General features: G+C 45.0%; 2 protein-coding genes across 2 annotated transcripts; both read right to left on the reverse strand.

The window, feature by feature from the left end:
• Positions 1-315: 315 nt before the first annotated feature.
• Positions 316-4,212, reverse strand: LOC308248740 (interferon omega-2-like). The gene has a single exon (XM_080669026.1). It carries the CDS (start codon positions 4,195-4,197, stop codon positions 3,610-3,612), a length of 588 nt encoding a protein of 195 aa, XP_080525152.1. The 5' UTR covers positions 4,198-4,212; the 3' UTR covers positions 316-3,609.
• Positions 4,213-8,241: 4,029 nt separating this feature from the next.
• Positions 8,242-9,572, reverse strand: LOC308248766 (interferon omega-1-like). Its single transcript, XM_080669055.1, has one exon. The coding sequence runs from the start codon at positions 8,865-8,867 to the stop codon at positions 8,343-8,345; it is 525 nt and encodes a 174-aa protein (XP_080525181.1). The 5' UTR covers positions 8,868-9,572; the 3' UTR covers positions 8,242-8,342.
• Between the last annotated feature and the right edge of the window lie 2,846 nt (positions 9,573-12,418).

Below are 12,418 nucleotides of genomic sequence, written 5' to 3' on the forward strand. Positions count from 1 at the left end.
GCCCGCAACCAAGGTACATGCCCTTGACTGCAATTGAACCCAGGACCCTTCAGTCCTCCAGCTGATGCTCTATCTACTGAGCCAAACCGATTAGGGCTTGGCAGTATCTCATGACCTAGTGACTGTCATCACTTCACCTTACAACATCTTTTTCCCGTCAATTGTTTTAAGCCAAGATTTTGTAGTAAGCATTCCACTACGTATACAGTCATGGTTTTTCATTGGAGAGTGTTACTGACTTTTTCAAAATGTCATCTCGTATGGGTGAGTAGCATAAAAGTTTGTAATCTATTTGTGTGAAGTGCCTTCCGGGTGAGCTCTCCAAACTGGGAACAGGGAAGCCTGGGTGTGTCAAGTGGCAGGAGGAGCAGAGAGTCTGTAGGAGGCTGAGTGAAAGCTTCCTTGGGAATAGACCCTTTCAAGACTACTGCCCAGGAATTAAAATTCAAGGTCAAAGGATGCATGACAATAATAGTGAGAGCCACATATGCACAGAGCTATTCCATTTTAAATGTTTTCACACACATTGTCCCAGGTGATCATGACAGCTCCCGGAGGTTTGTGAGTCAGGTTCTCTCTCAAGGAGTCTGAAACTTAGAGAATTTAACTTGTCCAAAGATATTACCTCATCATTTTGCCACCAAAATAATCATTCTTCCACCACATCTCACACTGTCACCTACGGGTAGGGCCCATGGCTCCTTCCTCGTTTCCTCCAGGTGGAGGAGCAGAGCGAGGATCCGGAGGGAGGGGCCAGGTTCTGATTCCTTTGCTTTCCTGCTGTGAGTCTGTCCTCTCGGCACCACTGAGAAGGGCCTGCTCTAGGAAGTGGCATGTCTGTCAGCAGCTGTGTCCCTGGGACTTTATGGAAAAGTGAAATGCGATCAACGCTGGGTGAGCCCCGGGTTGAAGAGCAGAACCTGACTTGTTGGAGCTCCGTGTCCTTCCTGCCTCTGCATGGCTGCAGAGAGACCCACAGAGTCCAAAAGCTGCTGTTTGCTGTTCTCGTTCTAAAGAAGCAACAAACCTGACTAATAATCATGTGACTTTCTCCACTGATTTTATGCACACCTCTTGTATTTCCATTTTATTCAGTTTTAAAGTCGATCAAAACATTTTCAATTGAAGTTTGTTTGTTAAAGTCAAATACCAAGGGTTTATGCACGTGGTCCTCTACTGATATTTCAGACAGCGGTCCCTTCCTGAAAAGGGCACAGACTCTGACATTCTCACTGACACGGATGCTCCATCCCAGCGGATTCTGCTCCCTGAGGGCAAATCTACTCGTGTCTGATCAGAGTATTTCAGAGGCTCAGTGTGGCTCTTTTTGTGTCAGATCCAACGCAACAGAGAGGCCTGGCCCAGAGGCCCCGAGAGGGGAAAGTGGGTGGTGAACAGTGGAGGAACTCTGGCCCTCAGGTGACCTGAACTCTCTTAAGAAGCCATTCCATGGCCCAGAATCATTTGTTGGGATTTATATGCTGGAATCTTCTACCACAGCCAAGTTTGTGGTTACCGGTTTTCAGTTGAAGCCCTGGTGTCTACCCTGTGCTCTGACCTTCCAGGTCTCACAGATGGATAATGGTTTCATCTCTCCTGAGAATTCCCATTCCTCATGTCTCTTTTCTAACTGTTGGTTTGGAATAGTGGGAAGAAAAGGGAAAACAAGACTCAATCTTTTGGGGGCTGAACATTTGGTTCCCTAGCCTGACCTTTTTAAAAAGGAAATTGCTACACATGGGCATCACTGAATGTCGTAATTCCCAAATATGATTCCAACGCTATAGAAATGAAACGAAGTTAGAAGCAGAATAAACCAGGCAAAGTTCTCCGTCTGCAGCACAGCGCTGCCCCCAAGGAAACAGCAGAGAAGAAGCCTGTGCCCCCAGGGTTCCAGGCCCAGTCCCAGTTCTGGAACACTCCCAAAGGGTTCTTGACAAAAGGGGACACAACTGGAACGTCAACAGAGGCCACCCCCCACATCCAATCTAGCAGATGCCACCACACTTCGTGGCCACTGGACTGAGTTCACTGGTCCAAACTCCTTTCAAACCACAACCAATGAGCATCTCATATATGTGTGTGGCATCTATAACATGTACATGCATCTGAGACATCTTTGGCATGTTTAAAGTGTAAGTGTGTGTGAGTTCAAAGGTTATATGTGGAAAGTAGTAAAGACCATCAAAGAGAAGAGGGAAATTCATTTTGCTTTACTGCGGTTTTAACTCCACATATAGGTGAGTTTCCCTTGTTGCCTTCAAACAATCAGCCTGGAACCCATCACCGCTCAGCTTTGGGAAGTCCAAAATTGACCAACAATTTCTACTAATTTCCAAGAGCACTTTTAGAAGGATAATGCACAGAAATTGCACGTATCTCCAGCAAACAGGACAAGGAATATTCATTCATTGAATGTACTGTGACACTAATACCCGCGTAAAAACACAGGAACAAGACCGGTTATGCCCAGGGCCTCGCAGCCTCCCCAGTGTTGCCTTCTAGGCCCTACCTCAACCAGCTCACTGGGCTCCTGCCTGAGGATCGCCCTTCTATCGTGATTATGTTTGCCAGGCACTGCTTTATGCTTTTTGTGTGTATTTACTCAAAACAGGACAAGGAATATTCATTCGGGCAAAAATCCTATCAAAATAAACTGTAATTGTCCCCACATTAAACCCAGGACCATGGGAGTTTACATTGTTTATCAAAGTCCCGCTGCTGTTAAATAGAGGTAGGATCCAGCCCAAATCTCTGGATGCTGAATGGGCTGCAGAATCCCATTCTTTCACGGATAAAAACCGCCATGAGAGGGGTGACAAACTGGAGACACAGTCCCATTCCACAGAGTTAAGTGTGTGAAAAATGACCACTAACCTCCTCATCTCACTTCTCAGATGTGTCCACACGTACCTTTAATGATCTTATTTCCAGCCAACGAAGACCATATACCTTTCCCACTCCACTCTAGGTGACTCAGATGTTTCTTCCCACTGCTCCTTGTTGACGGAACAGAAATCAGTAACAACTCAGACATGACCAGTGAACGTCTCCCATGCTTTCCAGGGCTCTTCTCAATTCCATGCGTTTCCAGCTTTAGATAGGCATTTTCTGAGATTTGGTGTAACTGTTCTAGAGGACTTAATAGACAAGTAGTATGTTGAAATTGATCTATGTGGCAAAAAATAAAGATTTAGTTTTTCAGAATAAAAGAACTCGGGAAATTATTTTGATAAGAATTTAATAAAGCAAAATGCAAGTTTAATGCCAAAACAGTAAACATGTGGTGTAAATTTTAATACAAAGTAAGGGCAAATATTGGTTATGTAAATATATCAATATGATAACATGAAATAATAAATAGTAAATGAAGAAGAAACAATAAATAAATAAATAAATAAATAAATAAATAAATAGCATCACCACAGTAATCTATTAGGGACTGATATCCCAGGAGCTAAATTTCATAACATTTTCTTGCTTAATACCCTGACAACAGATTTGCTGAATAAAACATAATAAATTCTGTGACTAAAGCTGACCTAAGAGCCTTTGATTTGACTCAAGATGTGCAAACGTGATGTAGCACATTCATCAGTGAGAATCCTTTCAAGGTGACCTCACGTCTCCATCGTTATTTCTTAGCCTTTCTTGCAAGGCTCTCGTTGAGGAGAAGGATCTCATGATTTCCACTCTGACAACTTCCCAGGCGCAGTCACTGTATTTCTTCTCCTTCAGGTAGAGACGGATGCCCTGGAAGTACCTCTTCAAGGCCAGGGTAGGGCCCTGCATGGCCAGGGCAGATCCCTCCTCTCCCATCTCCCGCGCCCAGCAGGTGTCCAGGTCTCCCAGCTGCCGATGGAGTCCTGTGCGCAGTTGGTCCACGAGGGTCGCGTTCCAGGTGACAGAGGAGTTCTCTGTGGGCAAGAGGTCGAAGATCTGCTGGAGCATCTCGTGGAGGACAGAGATGGCCTGGGCCTTCTGGACCTGGCTGCCATCCACCGTTGCCCGGGGGAATCTGAAGTGCTTTCTGTCCTTCAGACAGAAGAGAGGGGAGATTGTGCTCATTTGGCTCAGAAGCTCTAAGTTCTCCCTGCTGAGCAGGGCATGGTCCTGAGGCAGGCCACAGCCCAGAGATTCACTGGGACCAGAGCTGAACAGCACCAGGGCCGTGAGTAGAGAGAGCAGGAGGGCCATGGGCAAACGAGGGTGCTGCTGGCCTGGCTGAGCTGGGCGTCTGGTGAACAGCCTTGAGCCAAAAGTTCTCCAGTGACCTTCTTTCTGGGCAGGGCCCTTAAATAGGGAACACCACAATTTTCATTTTCTAACCATTTCTTTCCACATTCACTTCCTTTTTTGTTTTCTTTTAGGTGGTCTAAGAAGATGTCATCAATCTGCAATATTAATTTTCTATTTTAAATTCCCAACAAACTTTTTTTTAATATATTTTATTGATTTTTTTACGGAGAGGAAGGGAGAGCGACAGAGAGTTAGAAACATCGGAGAGAGAGAAACATCAATCAGCTGCCTCCTGCACACCTCCCACTGGATGGGTTGGGATGTGCCCACAACCAAGGTACATGCTCTTGACTGGAATCGAACCTGGGACCTTTCAGCCCACAGGCCGACGCTCTATCCACTGAGCCAAACCCGTTAGGGCTCCCAACAAACTTTAGATGTGTCAGTCTGGGCACCGTGCTGCCCTCCTTACTTTGCACAGGGCGTCAGGCTCCCTCACCAAGTGGGATAGTGTATTTAGTCAGGTCCTCGCTGGACCACGTGTAGTACATAAGCTCTTTGGAACCAAGGGCTGAGTTTTGTTTACTGTTGTGTTCACTGCAGAGGCTGAGGTTTTAGTGACTGCGTTTCGGGGATGTTTCTCTTCTGGAACCCATTCCTGCAGGGCCACGTGGTTATGCTTCCCGGGTCCACTAGGTCAGGAGTTCTGTAGACATTGCCATTTCCTTCCAGCGTCTGTAACTGGTTGTTAGGGCTCCTCAGGCTGTGCCAGTACCCCCAGCAAGAATCTAGGTTCTTTGCTGGTGGGTGTAGGTGTGCAGATTCTCATAACAAGACAGTAATATTTTCCCAGCACCACCCCATTCACGAGGCCGAGATCAGCTCTAGTAACCCTTTGCCTCTGGAGTGACAGTGTCCTCAACTATAACTCTCCTGGACTCCCCCCTGAGGGCAGGCTCACCCCATCCTGAGGTCCTTAGAATCCTCCCCAGGCGGAGGGGCTTCTGTCGTTGTTGACAAAAGAATCTGTCAGGATCCTCCTGCTTCCCCCGGGAGGGTGTGTGTGAAGGACCCTTCTTTTGGTGGTGACCTGCTCCTCTCCTGAGCCAGGACCCAGGTGTCATTGGTGTCCACAGCCCTAAACGCTGACAGCAAACGTTTGTTTTCTCTAAGTGGGTGGAGGCATTAGTTATTCATTTGCAATAACTGATCTTCAGTAGGCCAATGATTTGTTTTGGCAAGTGCAGCTTTATTATTGAATTCTCTTTTTAAATTATTGAACACACTAAGCTCAGAATTTCTGAGCTGGGCACGGGAGATTCAATGACGTCTCTCAGTGGACTTGTAGAACATAAACTGGTGAACGTCAGCTGCTCATTCAGTCTGCGTGTTTCTATTGGGCTCTCTGTTCATCCCTCTGTCTCATGCTCAGGATGCAGGGCAGTGAGGCTCAGGCTGCTAAGTCAGGGAGAAACAGCCTTCCATCCCTAATTATTCATGGTGCTTCATTTTAAATGTAAACAACCACATAGTCATTTCACTGGTTTCCTGGGCATAGTCTGTGTTGCTCCTCTGACATGATTTTCTACTTCATCCTGAGGTTCATATAAAGGGAAGTAAAGAAAGTCAAAGGGACTTCACCATTTTTTTCTATAATTATCATGACTTCAGACTTTTTCTTTCTCATTTCAACTTTCCCAGAAAGCAAAATTGACAGTTGTTTTTGGCAAAAATGGAACAAATAAATTCTGCATGTCATAAAGGTGAAAGGACGGAGGGGCTTCTGCTGACAAGAGGACAAAGTGTAAGCTGGCAGAATTGACTAGCCACATGGGGTCCCTGGTGCTGTGGCAGAGGGAGGATGGAAGCCAGCCCTGAGCTACACCAACGCAGGGATGGGCTGCCTCTGCCAGAGGCTCAAAGAGCAGGACCTCCTGGGTCAGTGACCAGCCACATCATTTTTCTGTCATTTAATGCACATGGGATCAGCTCTGAGGACAGAACAGAAGACTCACAGCAACCAGCTCCCAGAAGACTGGCGACCACCACCCTCACTGCTGGAGCAGGACCCTCCCTGCTGCATAGTGGATATTGACCCTGATGTACGTGCTTGATCTGGTTAATAAATCCACTCAGCTGCTGGAAGATTGCCTTGAGTAATGTGGATTTGAGGGAAATGGAATTGGATGATCCTAAAAGAGTGTGCTCTTAATCTAAATAATAATTATATTGATATTTTACAGTAAATGATAAAATTTTATTGCATGCTAACTATGGTCCAATCATTGTTCTAAGATCTTTGAAATGGTGAATTCAACCTTCTCAGTAATCTATTTGTATTAAACTTATTTATACCACTATTATGCCGTATTGATCTGAGCGATGATTTATTTGGAAGGCACCACAAATGCAAGGTCAAACCCGTAAGGAATTTAAGATACGGGGTGGTCTGGAAGGGCCCGTTAAAAGACAAGGATAGAATTGGACATGACATTTATGAACCAAGGAGAGGCCACCCCATGAGAACACTGAGCAGGGAGGGTGGGGTGACAACTGATTCCAAGTTCCACTTCAAATGCCAGTGGACTGCTGTCTATTGCTCTGTATGACATCACCAGTGTGGTCCGAGTCCACAGAACTGACTTTAAGTTCTAAGGAAAAGTAGTCAACATTCCTTTTAAATGGTTTTGAAGAGTAGAATTTTTTGACAATTGAAACAAGTTTGTCTCTGGCTCTGGAGTAACCGTGGTCCCTCCAATTCCCAGCAGGCTGCTGTGGGGTCAGTGTCCCCTGTGCTGGGGACACTGCTGTTGGCCACGTCTCTGTGGGAGAGCTCTGCTCTCAGCATCCACTTCCATCTTCTCACCCTCGGAACCAGGATGATCTGCAGAAACAGGTGACTCAGTGCAGGCCCTTCCCATTGTTCCCCTCCTGAGGGCCTGCCTGTTCCAGTCCAGGCTTTACCTGTCTCTGTTCTGCCCAGTTCTCACGCTGCTGCTGACTTCCATCTCCTTCCTGTTCCTAGGTGTGCTCTGTCTCCTGTTCCATGATCACCAGGTCAGAGTCTACTTCTCACCTCTTTGCACTTAGTGCATCACCTGAGATAGGTTCAGCCCCACTGCTGGGAGCATAAGTGACATTGCCCTGTACAGTCGTGGAAACATCCCAGGTGACCTACCCTCATTTCTCTCTGTACAACTGGGTAGAATAGACTGAACTTCCCACAGAAATTTGGCAACACATGTTCAGTATGGCAAAGTTTCCAAATAGAAGGTGCCCATGAGTTACAATCATTGTTTACACAAGAGCCAAACTTAAGAGTCTTCTGATCAGAAATGCTTGCATTGTGCTCTTATACAAACACAAAATAAAGTTCTATAATGATCAAAGTCTGGATATTTTTCGGTTGATCAGGTACAAGAGCCAGTGTGACCTTAACTGACAAATGTATTTAACCAAACATTATTCTGAAGATCCTTTCCATTTAAAAAAAAAAAAAAGTGTAATTTGTCATTTAGAAACAGCGTATAGCCCCTACCTCCTCCACCACCGCCCTCCCAAAAAATTAAACAGTAAAAATATCCTATATAATAAAAGTGTAGTGTACAAATTGTCCCCTGGACCGAGAATTCATCTGAGAGTTTGACCAGGGGGCGGAGCTGACTGGGGTAATGGAGGTGGACCTCCCAACTCCCCCCTCACCCACTTTACCACTGCGGCACCAGGAGGCAGGGGAAGGGAAGGAGGCCCCAAGTTCGATAGGCATCCGGAGGAAGGGAGGAGGTACTCGGCCGGCTGTCGGCATCAATCCACTAGGGACCCTACCGGTGCATGAATTTTGTGCACTGGGCCTCTAATTATGTCATAAAATTGTTTATTTAAGATAGCAGATCATGTACCTCTTTCTAAACATAAATTTGTAAATTCATGATGTACAATGCATTTTTATAATAACCCTTTGATTGTGGTTTCAGGTATTTCTCAGCTGGTGCAGGAATGTGAGTGGAGATTGTTTAGAGGCTTCGCAAACACTGCAATTGAAGAGAGAGAGCCAGTCACCATACAAATTTATTCTGAATTTGTTGACTTTGCTTTGAGGATTGTTACATTGTTCCAAGGCGTCTCATCATTTCCACTAAAACGACCTCCCAGCCACAGGAGCTGTATTTCTTCTCTTTCAGGTACTTATAGATTCTTCGGAAGTACTCGCGGATGAGAATTCCCAAACTGGGACAAGCCAAATTATTTCCTTCCTTCTTCGCCTGGTCCTCCAGGTCCACCAGGCACTGATGAAGGCTGGAGATTAGTTGAGAGAGGAGGCTGTGGTCCCATTCAGCAAAGCTGCGCCTTGTTGCGAAGACGTACAAGATCTGCGTGATCATCACATGGTGGAAACAGGCGCGTTGTGTCTTCTTCATTTGGAGGATTGTCTCCAAATTCCAAGGAAATTTGAAGTCGTTTCTGTCAGCCAGGCATAAGTAAGGGGGGGTCCTTTGCAGTTGTGACAAAAGAATTAAGACTTTCTTGTTGTCTCTTATATCGAGCCAACGTATGTCCTCCTCAAGAGAACCAGCAGGGATGGAGCACAGCATCACCCCTGCCACCAGCCACAGACACATCTGGGCCATTGCGAATTGCAGTGATTCCGGGGACTACCGCCAGGGGGAGTCGCGGGCAAAATTAGCAGCAACTTTCCTTCTAGGGATCCCTGGAAAGCGCGATTCTCCAGGTGGCCGCTAGAGGGCGCGCAGGAGGCCTTTTGTGACGTTGCCTTTGCGAAAAGCTGAGCGGTGAACATTCGTTTTCAATCAGTCTGGTCTGAGAGCAGAGAAGCCGGCCCGGCCCCGCGGAGCCGCTTTGTGCCGCTTTAATAGTGAAGGCAAAACCTCCCTTCGGAGGCCGCCGCTGCTGAGGACGGAGCTCTGCCGGCGCCTCGCCGCGGCCATAGTCCTGAGGAAGCCGGCACAGAACCTGGCCTTCGCTGCGCTTCCCCGGGAGCGTGGGGCTTTCCTTTTGCGCGGAAACCCCGGCGAGGCCATTTTTACCGAGAATCCGTTTGCTGCGGGATCAGAGGCTGGAATCAGAGCGTGCTGGGTGGTTTGTACAGAATCGGGGCACTTTCTGCGCGAGATGCGCCCAGATGCAGAGCCGGGGAAGGCGGGAAGGACGGGCCACTGCTCCGCGCTGGGGACATTTCGTGTGATGTTTCCACTTTACAACCTTAGAGAGCCATGGAGTAAAGTTAAAAAAAATACGGAAAAGTGCGAACTTTAAAACGGCTCTTCGTGAAGCTACTATAAATATTAAAATACTTTAATATTAAATATAAATATGAAGCCTAATATTTTTAAAAAATTCTATATTAAAGCATTACTTATTTAAACTTTTGAAATAGTTTATTAGTTTAGTATTAAATAAATCCTGAAATATTTTAAATGTATTTTAAACGTAAAAACTATTCAAGCATTCTCTTACACTTTAAAAAATATTTAAATATTGATTTAAAATCAACTTAAAATTTAAAAATGTTAACATGAAAATATCATTCTATTAGAATTTTTAAAATACTTATATACTGACTATTAAGTAAATATTAACTGAAAATTTTAAAAGTTTTAATTTTTAACATTCATACTATAAAATCTGCATGTATGAAATTTCCACTTTATTTCAACTGTATTTTATTTGTACCCAAACTAGGATTTAATGTAATTTTACTGCCTTGGCTGGAGTGGAAGCTAACACTTTAGTATTTTCACGATGACTTGTTTCAGCCTGGCCTGCCTGGCTCAGCGCTGGTTTGATTCCTGGTCTGGGCACAGGTCCTGGTTGCAGCTAGATCCCTGGGTGGGGCTTGCAGGAGGCAGCCAATCAATGATTCTCTCTCATCATTGATGTTTCCATCTCTCTCTCCCTCCACCTTCCTCTCTGAAATCAATACAAACGTTTTATTGAAGATGGTATTTTTTATCAAAGGGATTACTTGTTTTCAGTTGAGAGTATTGCCATGTTGGACAGTTTCTTGTAACCATGTGACAATGGTGAGTCATTTTTAGTTAACTTTAAAAATGTATTTGGGCCTCCCTGGCTGGTTTGGCCCAGTGGCTAGAGCGTCAGCCTGCAGACTGAAGGGGCCCGGGTTCAGTTCCGGTCAAGGGCACATGCTGGGCTTGCCAGCTCCATAGATCCCCAGTATGTGGCATGCAGGAGGCCGCCTATCAGTGATTCTCCCTCATCAGTGATGTTTCTCTCTCTCCCTCTCCCCTCCTCTCTTAAATCAACGAAAATATATTTTAAAATAATGTATTTGGGCCAACAAGCTGTGGGAAACCAAATACCAGCATACTCTTCCTCTAGCCTCATCATACTTCTTGCTGTTTCCTTTCTCTCATTAATACTCTATGCCTTTTAGATGGGGCAATCATTCCCCTTCTCTTTGATGCTGCATCGGTGTTTCTTACTTATGAGCAGAGGTATCAGGTCTTCTTTGAAAGAAAGGAGTTGAAAGTCATTGTACACGTCAGTTTCCTCTCTGTCATTTCGGATTTCAACGTGAAATATTCAGGCCTGGTCTCAACTAGTGTATTGTAGGTGCTAAATGAATGATGCCATATGTCTTAGTTGAGGCTGCTATAGAATTCAGAGAAAGGGGAAAACATCTGCATTATGGACAGGAAGCTCCATGGAATGTCTTGGGGGCATGGCTGAGACCTAAAGGAGCTATGGACTTATGGGAGAAAGTGTGTGTGTGTGTGTGTGTGTGTGTGTGTGTGTGTAATATATAGTGCTTTCCACATTAATGGCTAATTTCACCACAGCGTTAAAGTGGTAAAAAATGTATCATAAAGGTTAAAATTAAGTCTTAAAATTTGTATTAATTTGAAATAATTAATTTTTGACGCAACCAGACTTTATTGTGATTTCCTGGCTTTAAGGGCAGCAAACTCATCAGTAATATTTTCAAAATTACTACTTCCCTGCTTATCTCATTTTCAATGGAAAGAATAGCTGTATTTGGCAATATCTTTTTTTTTAAGTTTAATGACGTGTATACCTCCTGTATACTGTATATGGTAGATACTGAAGGGTAGAAGAGTTTGCTACCCCAAAGCATGCTTTTTGGGATATTAACTATTTTAAGCAGGTTATTATTATTTTGTGTTAATATATTTTATTGATTTTTTTTTTTTTTTTTTTTTACAGAGAGGAAGGGAGAGGGATAGTTAGAAACATTGATGAGAGAGAAACATCAATCAGCTGCCTCTTGCACAACCTCTACTGGGGATGTGCCCGCAACCAAGGTACATGCCCTTGACTGCAATTGAACCCAGGACCCTTCAGTCCTCCAGCTGATGCTCTATCTACTGAGCCAAACCGATTAGGGCTTGGCAGTATCTCATGACCTAGTGACTGTCATCACTTCACCTTACAACATCTTTTTCCCGTCAATTGTTTTAAGCCAAGATTTTGTAGTAAGCATTCCACTACGTATACAGTCATGGTTTTTCATTGGAGAGTGTTACTGACTTTTTCAAAATGTCATCTCGTATGGGTGAGTAGCATAAAAGTTTGTAATCTATTTGTGTGAAGTGCCTTCCGGGTGAGCTCTCCAAACTGGGAACAGGGAAGCCTGGGTGTGTCAAGTGGCAGGAGGAGCAGAGAGTCTGTAGGAGGCTGAGTGAAAGCTTCCTTGGGAATAGACCCTTTCAAGACTACTGCCCAGGAATTAAAATTCAAGGTCAAAGGATGCATGACAATAATAGTGAGAGCCACATATGCACAGAGCTATTCCATTTTAAATGTTTTCACACACATTGTCCCAGGTGATCATGACAGCTCCCGGAGGTTTGTGAGTCAGGTTCTCTCTCAAGGAGTCTGAAACTTAGAGAATTTAACTTGTCCAAAGATATTACCTCATCATTTTGCCACCAAAATAATCATTCTTCCACCACATCTCACACTGTCACCTACGGGTAGGGCCCATGGCTCCTTCCTCGTTTCCTCCAGGTGGAGGAGCAGAGCGAGGATCCGGAGGGAGGGGCCAGGTTCTGATTCCTTTGCTTTCCTGCTGTGAGTCTGTCCTCTCGGCACCACTGAGAAGGGCCTGCTCTAGGAAGTGGCATGTCTGTCAGCAGCTGTGTCCCTGGGACTTTATGGAAAAGTGAAATGCGATCAACGC

This window comes from Plecotus auritus (assembly GCF_963455305.1).
Source record: "Plecotus auritus genome assembly, chromosome: 5".
NCBI classification, from domain to species: domain Eukaryota; kingdom Metazoa; phylum Chordata; class Mammalia; order Chiroptera; family Vespertilionidae; genus Plecotus; species Plecotus auritus.